Genomic DNA, 15,195 nt, shown 5'->3' on the forward strand with positions numbered 1-15,195 from the left:
CTCTTTTCAACCCCATAGACTATAGCCTGCCAGGCTGCCTAGTCCACGGAATTCTCCAGGTAAGAATACTGGAGTGGGTAGCCATTCCCTTCTCCAGGGGATCTTCTTGACCTAGGGATCAAACCCAGGTCTCCAGCACTGCAGGCAAATTCTTTACCATTTGAGCCACCTGGGAAGCCTGTATGATCCAGTAATCCCACTGGATTGCTTATACTCAGAAAAATCAGAATTCTAAGACACATGTACCTCAATGTTTACTGCAGCAAGGACATGGAAGCAACCTAGATGTCCACTGACAAATGATGGATAAAGAAGCTGTGGTACATATATATATATAATGGAATATACTCAGTCATAAAAAGGAATGAATTTGAGTCAGTTATACTGAGGTGAATGAACCTAGAGTCTGTTATACAGAGTGAAAAGATGAAAAAATTCTGTCCACAAGGCAGCCTGGCAGGCTATAGTCTATGGGGTTGAAAAGAGTTGGACGTGGGTGAGCAACTAACACTTTCACTTTTTCATGGTATATTTATTTCTAGTTATTTAAGGAATCCTCATAATGTTCTCTGCAATGGCTATATTAGTTTCCATTCCCACCACCAACAGTCCAGCATTTATTGTTTATAAATTTTTTGATGATGGCCATCCTGACTGGTGTGAGGTGATACCTCATTGTAGTTTTGATTTGCATTTCTCTAATAATGACCAATATTGACCAATATTGAACATCTTTTCATGTGTAAAGTTTCAGTAAGTCAGAGAGAGCCAAACATATATTGTATATTAATATAGACCTATGGAATCTAGATGGAGAAGCCAATGGCACCCCACTCCAGTACTCTTGCCTGGAAAATCCCATGGACGGAGGAGCCTGGAAGGCTGCAGTCCATGGGGTCGCTGAGGGTTGGACACGACTGAGCGGCTTCACTTTCACTTTTCACTTTCATGCATTGGAGAAGGAAATGGCAACCCACTCCAGTGTTCTTGCCTGGAGAATCCCAGGGACGGGGGAGCCTAGTGGGCTGCTGTCTATGGGGTCGCAGAGTCGGACACGACTGAAGCGACTTAGCAGCAGCATGGAATCGAGAATAAAAGGTACTGATGAACCTATCTTTAGGGAAGGAATGGAGACAAAGATGGAGAGAATGGACTTATGGACATAGCAGGGGAAGGTGAGAGTAGGATGAACTGAGAAAGTACCAGTGACATATATACACTATTACGTGTAAAATAGTTAGTGGGAAGTTGCTATGTAACACAGGGAGCCAAGCCTTGTGCTCTGTGATTACCTAGAGGGGTAGGATGGGGGGAGGGGGGGGAGGGTCAAGAATGAGGAAATATACGTAATTATGACTGATTCACATTGTTTTGTTTGTTAGAAACCAACACAACATTGTAATTATCCTTCAATTAAAAAAAAAAAATCCTAGGAAACAAAAAAGGACCTGCCTTTCAAATAGGGGACATAGGTTTGATTCCTGGTCTGGGAAGATTCCACATGCTATTGGGCAACTAAGCCTGTGTGCTGCAACTACTGAAGCCCTCATGGTCTAGAGTCCCTGCTATGCAAGAGAAGAAGCCACCGCAATGAGAAGCCCACACACTGCAACTAGAGAAAGCCTGTATGCAGCTTTGAAGACCCAGTGCAGCCAAAAATAATTAAAAAATCAATTACAAATAAAAGTTTAACCATGATAAATTGTAAAAATAAAACAAAAAATACTTTTTCAAAATATAAACAACAATTTTCTGACATTAAAAAAAACTTATTGCAGTACAAGAAATACTAGAGAAGTCACTCAGGCAGAAGGAAAATAATACCAGATGGAAATCTGCATATATTATAAATGAAAACTGAACACTGGAAATGGTAAATATAATGCACTATTTAAACTATTTTAAAAATCTTTTTAAAAGTTAATTGGTTCCACAAAGAAAAAGATTATTATACCATAGTATGAGGGCTTTGACACATTCAAAAGCAAAAAGATTTTTAGTCCTATTGACAGTAGTGGCACAAAGGCCAGGGAAGCAAAAACAGAAGTTGACTGTTTTTACAAGAACCTACCAGGTTCCTAGGGGGTATAATATTACTTGAACACACACACTATTGAGTTAAATATGTATAAAATAAAACCTAAATCAGCCATTTAAAAACTGAATATAAAGCCAACAAAAGAAGTACAAGGAACCCCTGAAAATGAAGTAACACGAAGAAAAAAAAAAGAAACATGGCAGACAGGATGGTACATAGAAAGAACAAAAGCTAGATAATAAATTTAAAGCAGATCAACAGTCACATTAAAAACCACAAAACGCAGAAACTGTCAAATTACATTTAAAAGAAAAATGCCCAGTATATGACACCTATAAGAAACCCTCTTTAAATATACAGGACATAAATTACTTAAAAATAAAGATATGCCGTACTATAATTAGCCAACAGAAACTTGGAGAGAGTATATTAGTATTACATAAAGTAGATGACAGAGCAAAGAGTATTACCACAGGAAAAATAGTCATTTTATAATGATAAATTTATGAAAAGATATATCACTCAATGTTTATAAAACTAATAACAGAAATTCAAAATACCGGAAGTAAAAAATAACAGAACTGAATGAATAGAAAAAAAATCACAACCATAGTGGTGACTTCAACACCTCTCTCTCAATAATTGATAGAACAGGTAGGTAGACAATGAGGGAAGGTGTATGACTTGAACAACAGATTAACCCTGCCCTCCACCCAAGAACAACAGAAAACACATTCCTCTCAAGTGCATTCAGACCATTTACTAAGACAGACCATATCTGGGTCATAACCTAATAGTCAACATATTGGAAAGGGTTTTCAAATCACACAAAGTATATTCTGATAACAATGAAATCACGTTAGAAATCAGTAATGTATTCCTGAAATCTCAAGTATACAGAAACTAAATCAAGTGCTTTTAAATAATCCGTGGGTCAAGGAAGAAATCAAAAGAGAAATTTAAAAGAATCACATGAATGAAAATGGAAGCACGGCATATTGCAATTTGTAGGATGCTGCTAAGGACGTACTTAGAAGAATTTAAAGCACTAAAAGGCTGTTATTAGAAAAGAAAAAATGGTCTCAGATCAATGACTTCAGCTTTCCCCAAGACACTAAAAACAGGAAACCAAATTAAACAAAGTAAGCAGAAGGAAGAAACAATAGATATAAGAGCAGAGATCAATTAAACTGAAGATCAAAACACTAAAGTGAGAAAAATCAATTAAACCAAAGGCTAGTTATTTGAGAACATCAAAAAAATTGATACACCTCTCATAAGACTGATTAGGAAAAAAGATAAGCGACAACTTATCAGTATAAGCAGTGATGGGGGACCATCACACAGAATCTACAGACAGTAAAATGATAAAAAGGGACCATTATAAACCACTTTATGCCCCAAAAATTGACAACATGGATGAAAACAATTTGAAAGACAGAAATACCAAAGTTTATTCAAGAAAAAAAAAATAGATAACCTGAAAAACCCTTTATGTATTAAATACATTGTAGTTAAGAGCCTTAACCAAAGAAAAGTAAAAGACAAGTCCAGATTGCTTCATTGGTGAATACTACCAAGAACTTACAATACCAATTCTTCACATACTCTTAGAGGAAACTGAAGACTACACTTGCAAATTCATCCTATGAAGTTCAACAATGCCCTGATTTTGAAACTTAAAACTACAGACCTTCTAGGACATGAAATACCAAATTTCTAACTAAATTCGGCATATCAATTCCAAAGTATCTAAAAGAATAACTATATCACAAAAGTGTAACTACTGTTACAATGTTATTTCTCCTGATATCACACTACAAACCCAGTCATAATTCTAGCAAGTTTTCTGTAGCAATTGATAGGCCAATTTTAGAATTTACATGGAAATTCAAAAGGTCTAGAATTACCAAAACTGTCATCAAAAAACCCCCACAATATTAGAAGACTTACACACTACTGATTTTAAGACTCACTATAAATCTACAGTAGCTAAAACAATGTGGTACTGGCATAGGGAACAGATCAATGGAATGAACTACAACAGTAAGACCTACACTTAAATCAGTCATTTGATGTTCAACAAGGGAACCAATGAAATCCAGTGAGGAAAGGAAAATCTTTTCATCCCTTAGTCCTGGAATAACTGTATACCCATATGGACCTAAACCCCTGTATCAAACCATAATCGAATATTAACGAGATGGATCAGAATTCTAAACATAAAACTTAAAACCATAAAGTTCTTATAGAAAAACAGAAAGAAATCTATGTCACTTGGTAGTAGGCAAAAACAAAAGAGAGACTCTACACATGGACATCACCAGATGGTCAACACCGAAATCAGATTTGATTATATTCTTTGCAGCCAAAGATGGAGAAGCTCTGTACAGTCAGCAAAAACAAGACCAGGAGCCGACTGTGGCTCAGATCATGAACTCCTTGTTGCCAAATTCAGACTTAAATTGAATAAAGTAGGGAAAACCACTAGACCATACAGGTATGACCTAAATCAAATCCCTTATGATTATACAGTGGAAGTAAGAAATAGATTTAAGGGCCTAGATCTGATAGATAGAGTGCCTGATGAACTATGGAATGAGGTTCGTGATATTGTGCAGGAGACAGGGATCAAGACCATTCCCATAGAAAAGAAATGCAAAAAAGCAAAATGGCTGTCTGGGGAGGCCTTACAAATAGCTGTGAAAAGAAGTGAAGCAAAAAGCAAAGGAGCAAAGGAAAGATATAAGCATCTGAATGCAGAGTTCCAAAGAATAGCAAGAAGAGATAAGAAAGCCTTCTTCAGTGATCAATGCAAAGAAATAGAGGAAAACAACAGAATGGGAAAGACTAGAGATCTCTTCAAGAAAATTAGAGATACCAAGGGAACATTTCATGCAAAGATGGGCTCAATAAAGGACAGAAATGGTATGGACCTAACAGAAGCAGAAGATATTAGGAAGAGATGGCAAGAATACACAGAAGAACTGTACAAAAAAGATCTTCATGACCCAGATAATCACGATGGTGTGATCACTGACCTAGAGCCAGACATCCTGGAATGTGAAGTCAAGTGGGCCTTAGAAAGCATCACTACGAACAAAGCTAGTGGAGGTGATGGAATTCCAGTTGAGCTATTTCAAATCCTGAAAGATGATGCTGTGAAAGTGCTGCATTCAATATGCCAGCAATTTTGGAAAACTCAGCAGTGGCCACAGGACTGGAAAAGGTCAGTTTTCATTCCAATCCCAAAGAAAGGCAATGCCAAAGAATGCTCAAACTACTGCATAATTGCACTCATCTCACATGCTAGTAAAGTAATGATCAAAATTCTCCAAGCCAGGCTTCAGCCATATGTGAACCGTGAACTTCCTGATGTTCAAGCTGGTTTTAGAAAAGGCAGAGGAACCAGAGATCAAATTGCCAATATCCGCTGGATCATGGAAAATGCAAGAAAGTTCCAGAAAAACATCTATTTCTGCTTTACTAACTATGCCAAAGCCTTTGACTGTGTGGATCACAATCAACTGTGGAAAATTCTGAAAGAGATGGGAATACCAGACCACGTCATCTGCCTCTTGAGAAATTTGTATGCAGGTCAGGAAGCAACAGTTAGAACTGGACATGGAACAACAGACTGGTTCCAAATAGGAAAAGGAGTACGTCAAGGCTGTATATTGTCACCCTGTTTATTTAACTTATATGCAGAGTACATCATGAGAAACGCTGGACTGGAAGAAACACAAGCTGGAATCAAGATTGCCGGGAGAAATATCAATAACCTCAGATATGCAGATGACACCACCTTTATGGCAGAAAGTGAAGAGGAACTAAAAAGCCTCTTGATGAGTGAAAGTGGAGAGTGAAAAAGTTGGCTTAAAGCTCAACATTCAGAAAATGAAGATCATGGCATCCAGTCCCATCACTTCATGGGAAATAGATGGGGAAACAGTGGAAACAGTGTCAGACTTTATTTTTCTGGGCTCCAAAATCACTGCAGATGGTGACTGCAGCCATGAAATTAAAAGACGCTTACTCCTTGGAAGGAAAGTTATGACCAACCTAGATAGCATATTCAAAAGCAGAGACACTACTTTGCCAACAAAGGTCCGTCTAGTCAAGGCAATGGTTTTTCCTGTGGTCATGTATGGATGTGAGAGTTGGACTGTGAAGAAGGCTGAGCGCCAAAGAATTGATGCTTTTGAACTGTGGTGTTGCAGAAGACTCTTGAGAGTCCCTTGGACTGCAAGGAGATCCAACCAGTCCATTCTGAAGGGGATCAGCCCTGGGATTTCTTTGGAAGGAATGATGCTCAAGCTGAAACTCCAGTACTTTGGCCACCTCGTGGGAAAAGTTGACTCATTGGAAAAGACTCTGATGCTGGGAGGATTGGGGGCAGGAGGAGAAGGGGACGACAGAGGATGAGATGGCTGGATGGCATCACTGACTCAATGGACTTGAGTCTGGGTGAACTCTGGGAGTTGGTGAAGGACAGGGAGGCCTGGCGTGCTGCAATTCATGGGGTCGCAAAGAGTCGGACACGACTGAGCGACTGAACTGAACTGAAAAACTTCTTAGGTCACACAAAGCAATAACCATGTAACAAAAAATACTGATCATGTGGACTTCAAATTTAACAACTTCTGCTCATTAAAAGCAGAAGTTGCCTGGAAAATCCCATGGGCGGAGGAGCCTGGTAGGCATAGGTCCATGGGGTTGCGACCAGTTGGACACGACTGAGTGACTTCACTTTCACTTTTCACTTTCCTGCATTGGAGAAGGAAATGGCAACCCACTCCAGTGTTCTTGCCTGGAGAATCCCAGGGACGGGGGAGCCTGGCTGGCTGCCGTCTATGGGGTCGCACAGAGTTGGACATGACTGAAGCGACTTCGTAGCAGCAGCAGCTCATTAAAAGAGACCACTGAGAAAATGAATAAGAAAGATATAGATGGGGAGAAAATACTCATACAACATATATTTGTCAAAGGATTCCTATTCAAGATACATAAGAACTCAAAAACTTAATAATAAAAAGATAGTCCAGTAAAGAAATGTAGTCCAGTAGAGAAATGCACAAAATATTTAAACAGATAATTCAAAAAGAAAATATGTGAATGGCCATTAAGCACATGAAAAAGTGTTCAACTTTCCTAAAAGTGGTTTTAGGAAAATACAAATAAAAACTATCATGAGATAGCACTACCTGTCTACTGAAATAAAAAATGTCTTGATATCTGAATTTGCAGTGGTGCCAGTCTGCCAAGGTAAATGATTTCTGTCCAGTACATATTGAGAAGAAAGTGACTAATTACAGGTTTTAGATTAGATAAGGAAGGAAATAAATACAAGATATTGGGGGTAACACAGGGTCAGGGAATTTGATGATAGTGAACCATCACATTTATGAATGTGTACATATGAAAATGTTGATCTGCTTTCATCAGTCTACTGAGTTTTTCCATAGAGTATGCAACTTCTACTCCAACAGAAATGATAGAAAACAAGTTTAATACCTTCAATACTGTATATCTGCACTTTTTCTTCAGGCACAGTGACTGCTTCCCACTGATGATCCTTAAATTTAAAAACACGTTTTGATCATAAATAATTTAATCTTGCTTTAAAGCTCCTTTAAACACTATCTTCAAGTTATACAAACTAAGGGTTTGGTTTTTTTTTTACTATCACTAAGTAACTGGTTGATATATCACATTTCTTGTTCCATCAATTGACTACATAATATATTATACTTGTCACATTTAATCTATTTGTTCATTCTTAAAAGTGATAGTATTGATTACTTTAATGGTTTTCTACTTTTAATCAAAAAAAGAATGACTATCCATTCACATTAGACTATAACCTTTTTAAAAAATATTACCAAATCCTGTCATCTCTTCCTTTGAAATGTTTTGTGAAACCATATTCATCCCCCAGTTCCCACTCATTAATTGCCATTTCTTAGATTCAAACACTGAATGCATGTTAATAATAATCTAAAATGTTTTCCCCTTCCAAGTATTTTCACTGAAAATTTGTATAAATGAATAAATAATGTGAATTCACACAAAAAAGTTATAGTAAAAATTAGAACCATTCCAAAAAAATGATATCCTAAAACCTTCCAGTAATCTTATGATGAAAATAGATCCAATTCATTTGCTATTTAAGGACTATTAAAATTCCACTAAATCCTCAGTCTCTTCACTAACTCCCTCCACTTAGTTGCCTTAATTGAAACCAGTGTATATTCTGAGAGAACCAGTACCATTTAACTACAGCATTCTCCAGTCAAGGTGTTAATTCTCCCAGACCTTAAAACCTCAGGGTCAGGAGGAAAAGGTTGGTATCCTCCTTTCTCCTTTGAGCATCTTCCTATTTCTCTGTGTATAACACCTGCTGCTGCTGCTAAGTCGCTTCAGTCATGTCCGACCCTGTGCGACCCCATAGACGGCAGCCCAACAGGCTCCCCGGTCCCTGGGATTCTTCAGGCAAGAACACTGGAGTGGGTTGCCATTTCCTTCTCCAATGCATGAAAGTGAAAAGTGAAAGTGAAGTCGCTCAGTCATGTCCGACTCTTAGCGACCCCATGGACTGCAGCCCACCAGGCTCCTCCATCCATGGGATTTTCCAGGCAAGAGTACTGGAGTGGGGTGCCACTGCCCTCTCCGGTATAACACCTACTCATCATCATCTGCTAACTTTAAAGTGACTCTTCCTCATATACATAGGTACTTGGTTCAAAGCTTTCCTTTTGGAAAAAAAAGTCTACATTATATAAATTTTCAAAAAGATTAAAAAAAATAGAAATCATTATAATGAGTCCAAAACAGGCCCTTTACCCAGGTTCAACAGTTTACCAATATAATGTGCCCACCAATTTCATCTTCACCCCCTACTTTCCCTCCATTATGCTCTCTTCCTCTTGATCTCAACTTTTTTATTCATTGTTACTCTAGCCATCAGTTTTATAACACTCATCCTTAAAATAAAGTACCTAACAAAAACCCCTCCCTTGAATCTACATCTCACTTTAGCTTCTACTGTGTTCTCTTCTTCTTGTCTTTACTTTCTCTACAAATATTTCAACTTTTCAGGAATGCCTAAATCCTATAGCTTAAACAAAATTGCTCTTTCTTGGATGACCAGTTTTTATTTTATTTAACTGTGTTTTGACAGACTTGATCATTTCCTCTTATAAAACACCCTTCCTTTGCCTTCTGTAACATGATACCCTTTTAATTTGATCTTTTCTGGCAGACTTGCCAAGCATCCTTCAGGCTATTCTCTTCTGCCTATCCTGTATCCATCTGCCTATCGACACATCCATCTGCCTATCCTATATCCATCTGCCTATCCACGTATCCCTCTGCCTATCCATGTATACATTTCTTATGGTTTTGTCATCTAGACACAGAATCCCATGGTTTTATTTATCTTCAGTATAGAGAGCTTCTGAATTTCCACTTACAGCTCCGTTCTCCCCATCTGAACTTCACACCAATATATTCAACTGCCTACAAGTTATCTTCAGCTGAATGCCCCACAAGCACCTCCAAATCAAAACATTCAAAGCTGAATCATCATCTTTCCCCTACAAAATTGATCTTCCTAAAACAGCATCCCCATCCATTCAGTTACCAAAGTTTTATTAATCCTTCCTCTTTTTACTACAAACTACCAAATCTGCTCAATTCTACCTCAAGTTTTTCTGAAGCCTATCCATTTCCATCCACCCCACCATCACTTTCCAAAACTGTGCCACCATGATTCCTCTCACCTGGATTACTGCATAAATCTAACTGCTTCTGGTCTTGTCCCTTTTTAATCTCTTCTCCCCAACCAGGAGAATCTTTTACATGAATGTGATGCTCAACGCCTAGTATATATCTGGCACATGGTAAGTTCTTATTAAATGTTTATTGAACTGATGTTGTCTCCTACTTATAATCTTTCTTTGGCTCTACACTGCCTGCCTTCTTTCCAATCTCCTCTGAATTCTATCACTAACACAGAGCATTTTTCAGTTGAGTGTGTATTTACTCATTCTTAAATATGAGCCCTTGAACGGCTATAAATGAGAGAAGATGGGTCCCTGATTCAATAAATCTTACATTCTATGGGGGGGGGTGGTGTAGACAAAAAACAACAGATAAAAGGATTTTAAGTAGCAATAACTACTACAAAAGAAAAAAGAGGACAATGTGATATAATATGGCTGGATAGCTACTTCAGACTATCTAAATGGGATGCAAAGATCCTGAGGTTCCTAGGCAGCAAGTATATAGACCTAAAGAGAGCATTATCCAGAGGCAAAGAAAAAAATGAATGGGGGTTGAACACAGTAAGCATGGAGAAGAGTCTGAAATTATCAGAGAAACAGCGAGGGCCTAGGTCATAAAGGCCCTCGAATACCATGTTAAATAGACACAAGGAGGGTTTTAAGCAGCCACAATAGGGGAGAAGCTTTGAGGACAGTGAGAGAGAACACAGGGAGAAGGCACTGCTGCCACAGAAATCCAGAGAGGAAAGGAGAGTCTAAATGTATCAATGGGAAGAACTTTCTCCCAGCCTCTCTAGATCAGTGTCTGGAACACATGAGGCATTTAATACTTATAAATGCATTTTATACTATCCCTATCATGTGTAGTACTAAAATTACTTGTTTTCTTCCCTGAATTATCCATTAGACCAAGCGAGTGAAGTCAGGAACCACTCCAATCCTATTCTATCCTCTTCTCTGAAAATGAAAGTCTACTTCCTAAAGAAAATCCAGTTAAAAAAACTCCTATGAAGCCTGCAAGAATAAATATACTAATGAAAACTGTCACTGCCTCTGAAAAGTAATGTTTGGTTTTGGAACTCATTATTAAGCATTCTAAGAAGGTACTCTAAAAAGAAAGAAAAATATGTGAAATTCCTAAGAGGCATCTTTGTCTATAAGTTTACCTGGACAAAAAGCATCATTATTATCAGCAATCACAATCAGATCAGTAAACTTCAAACCAACTCTTACTCAGATCTCCGCTCTACAGCTTGAGCTAGAAGTACACCAATGTAGCAAATAGTAAGTGGTGGCTATTTGGAAACAATGGCTCAAAAATTTTCCTCAGGTTAAAAAGGGGTCAGTAGAAAACACACCACCTGGTTGGAAAGTTTAAGCATAGCTACAATTTAGTACAGAAAAGAACTAAAATTCACTTCTAAATATGACCATAAAAATCAATTCCTCAATATTTTCAAATAGAAGATGCTATGAAAGAATAAAATAAGACCATTTGTCATTGTTTGTTAACGCTATTTTTAACTGAGTGTTTCTGTACTTGAGTAACTGTTGTCTTTTCTAGATTCAACTCACTTTGTTCATCTGAATGTTAAATTTTATCATTAATGTGTAATTTCTGAAAGGTTTATATTTAAAAACTAGTATTAAATTTTAGCTTTTTTCTGTTGCTATAAAACATCAGAAATAATTTTCATTTCTAATTAGCTTGATAGGTTACCATGCTCATCAAAATTATTAGAGCTAACACTGAAATCTATTAAAAGCGAGAAAATATACAAAGAAATCCATATTCTTAAACTGAATTATTATATACATACATATACACACAACTCAAAATGATACAGAGGGAATAACACTTACATCATTGTCTCCAGCAATGTAGAATGATAGAGTCTGGCTCCCAAGATTAAAATCTATCCAAAACTCCTCAAGTTTTTCATCTGATGGTATTTGCAGCTAATAAAATAAACATACAAAACTAGAACATACTATGCTTTTAAAAGTGACAAGAGAAAATTATGACACATTATAATTATGCTATATATAAATATAAAATTATGACATTCATTCATGGTTGAGTTTTTTTTAAAAAAAGAAAAAAGTATAGCTGGAAGGTATAGGAAGATAAAGAGAAGGCAAGTATAGTATTTAAATCAATTTAGAAACAATAAAAAAAAAGCTGCTTACTATTTTACACAGAAATTAGCCAGCTCCAGAAAATCACAAATACTCAAGTACAAATAAAGGCTGAAGATAATTTCACATTTGAATATATTCATGAATAATAAACAATAATGGGCTTGAATAAGGAAACATAAGATAATTTGAAGTACAGCTTTATATTTTACTTATCCTTGGCTACAAATACGTCATTTCATAAAATATCACTTAGATCTAGAATATCAGACCAGCTGTTATTTGTGATTTAATTATGACTAATATTAATGTTCTTGTCAAATTATAACCTACAATTCAGTTGACCTCTACATCAAAAATCACCTAATAACTAAAAAAATGTATTACATTTTAAAATTTACCTCATATTTATCAAGAAATGCTGACAAACAAGGAAATGTAAAGACCCTGAAAGAAAAAAAGTAGTTTGAGTTAAAAAAAACTAATAAGCCTCCACAGCATAATTTTGACTTTCCATACAAATCATATCTAGGATCAAAAGGAAATCAGGTGGTAGTGACAATTTAAACAAAATCATGATTTCCTTCTTTATTACTCTTTAAAGTGAGAATTTAATGGAAACCTGTTTATGAAAGAAAGCATATTATTTTGAGGCTACTACTCAACCTACCATTTTGACTAAAGTTAACTGTACCAAATTACTTTTCATGTTATTGACTATGAGCAGAGATTCCCAATATAGCTTATAGTAATATAATGGAAGTTCCTACAGGATTAGACAGGAAGAGTAGAAGTGAATAATACTGCTAATAAGAATGGCAGAATTCAATGAATACTTTCTTGGTCAATTACTATTGTAAGGACTTACATAGCTATCTCACTTAATCTTCACAACAAACATGGGGTAGATATTATTGTGGGCTTCCTTGATGGCTCAGATGGTAAAGAATCTGCCTGCAATGCAGGAGACGTGGGTTTTATCCCTGGGTTGGGAAGATATTATTAGTATTCTTATTTTATAGCTATGGAAACTGAGCAAAGTGAGATTAAACAACTTGTCCAACATTAGAACAGGAAGAGGGGAACCTATTATTCAAATTCAAATAGTATGACTCCTTGCACTTAACCTTCCCCCTATCTTTTCTCTGTAGTCGGTAAACTCATTGTGAATTGATTCATCCAATGTGTCCTGAGCATTTATAAGGTGCCAGGCACTGCACAACAAAAATACTTCCTATGTCATTGTCAAAAGTGATAAAAATTTGTATTACCTAGACCATTCTTGAGATTTAATAACCTCAGAAAGAACATCCTTACAGTGTTAACTACAAAAGAAAATGATTTATATTTGCTATACATTTTTATTGCAGTATATGGATAGAGGTAGCTCAAGTAATATTTATATTTAGGCTTTTATTATTCCTTAAACACCAAATTTATAATGCATATACAGTTCTGAAATACAGTAAACCAATCTTAGAAAAATTTATTTATTCACGTTAATTAAAAATGTATTTTTCCTCCAAAAAGTACAAAGCAAAATAAGACCAGTGGAGGATTATTTCAGACTAACATTGTGTGCTCCCCTCTTGAGCTCTATTTTTATCATTAAATGGTTGTATTTTGCATTAAATTTACCTTCTCTTGTCTCCAAGCATGCCATTTACAAGGTTGAGAAATATCCTGCAATCCTAATTTTTAAAAAAGAGAGAGCTTTTAAAAAACACAGTAATTAAAAAAAACTTGTTAATTTGTTATTTTATACTACTTACTGTTTCAAATTCAGAGTCTTTAATTCCTTTAAATGCATTAGCAATAAAATCCATTGAGAACCACTGACAAGCCAGTTCTCGTCTTTGCTTTTCTGTGGTCATTCTACATAAAGCTTCGATGATACCCGCTTGCAAGTCATAATCTTAAAAAAAAGTTAATTATTTGAAATTATGAAAATTAAAGTTTATGAAACTATATTTCATAAGGTGTTAGAACAAGCAAGAGAAACAAGGAACATAGTGCAATTTACTCATCTTTTACCATTTTCTTCATATAGATTAAAAATATCCCACCATTACATGGCATGAACACAGCCCAAACAACAAGTCAAGTTTGTCAACAGAAAAAAGGAATAAAACAAAAAATTTTAAGGACATTTAAAAGAAACTCCTAAATATGCAAAGATACCATCATTCCATTATTATTAGAGTTGTGAATTGTAAAAATAACTGACAAGTCTATAAATCATAGGTAATCTTTGTTTTCCTTTTGTATATCACGATGTTTACAGTTATTTTAAAGTACTTGAAGCCACTGGTTTGTTCTATATGTAAATCACTACATGAAAATTTTCTCATATGAAACTTAGGAAAGAAAATTTCAGTTATTTTAATAAAGACATCATTTACAAACAAATCAATCCCAAGAATATTAAACCTAATTTCATAAAATATATTTGAGAAATTTCTTAGCAAAAGGAATTAAAATCTCCTGGAAAATTAAGTTATTATTCATAAACCTACTATTAGGCACAAATTATATTTGACAACTCCTGTTATCATACTTCTTTTCTTAGTTCCACAGATATTTATCCTTTATTTATTAACGTAAATAAAAACTGCTTGATTATGCACAGTTTATAATTTTTCATATAATTTCACATTATATTATTTTGACAAATATTATATTCTATTAATAAATTTGGAATAACTTCAAATATGAGCATTTTGAAAAAACATACTTACCTCCAGCATCTAAAATCCTTTCTCCCATACTACTCCTGTGAATCAAAACAGCAGGTTATATAGTGGACAAATATCACTTAAATAGAAAGTTCATATGTTTAGGGTAAAAAACTTCACTAAAACTTATATTTCATTAGTATTAGACTATGGCAGAAAACATACCCATATACAATATTAGAAACCTATAACAGTTGACCAATTTTAATTACTAATGCAACTTATGGTTGCCTTATTTGCCTTATAAAACATCCTTTAAATTCTTGACTTGAACTACTAATTAAAGCTATATAGTACAGATTATTACATGAGAATTAACATTTGTTGGTTACAGAGTATTTTCCTGGCATCTTGAGGCATTCTGTCAAGCATCACATTCATTTTTTTTAGAGTCTAGAAAAGAAAAAAAGAGAATCCATTAACTTTATATATTCAGTGGAACATTAATATGTTTTCAGAGATAGGTACATAAATTTAGAAGCCTCTTTTTCTTAATCAC

The 15,195-nt window shown here is 35.5% G+C and overlaps 1 protein-coding gene across 15 annotated transcripts in view; it reads right to left on the reverse strand.

The window, feature by feature from the left end:
• SYCP2 (synaptonemal complex protein 2) overlaps positions 1–15,195 on the reverse strand; it is an 80,446-nt gene that overhangs the window by 46,110 nt on the left and 19,141 nt on the right. For all 15 annotated transcript variants that reach the window (XM_044927819.1, XM_044927815.1, XM_044927817.1 and 12 more), the window contains 7 exons: positions 15,004–15,089; positions 14,700–14,734; positions 13,734–13,876; positions 13,600–13,652; positions 12,363–12,408; positions 11,686–11,781; positions 7,553–7,613 (listed from right to left, as the gene is read on the reverse strand). In XM_044927819.1, the coding sequence (XP_044783754.1) occupies positions 7,553–7,613; positions 11,686–11,781; positions 12,363–12,408; positions 13,600–13,652; positions 13,734–13,876; positions 14,700–14,734; positions 15,004–15,089 (520 nt within the window). The remainder of the gene's footprint in view (positions 1–7,552; positions 7,614–11,685; positions 11,782–12,362; positions 12,409–13,599; positions 13,653–13,733; positions 13,877–14,699; positions 14,735–15,003; positions 15,090–15,195) is intronic.

The sequence above is a fragment of the Bubalus bubalis genome, chromosome 14, assembly GCF_019923935.1.
Source record: "Bubalus bubalis isolate 160015118507 breed Murrah chromosome 14, NDDB_SH_1, whole genome shotgun sequence".
Taxonomy (NCBI): Eukaryota; Metazoa; Chordata; class Mammalia; order Artiodactyla; family Bovidae; genus Bubalus; species Bubalus bubalis.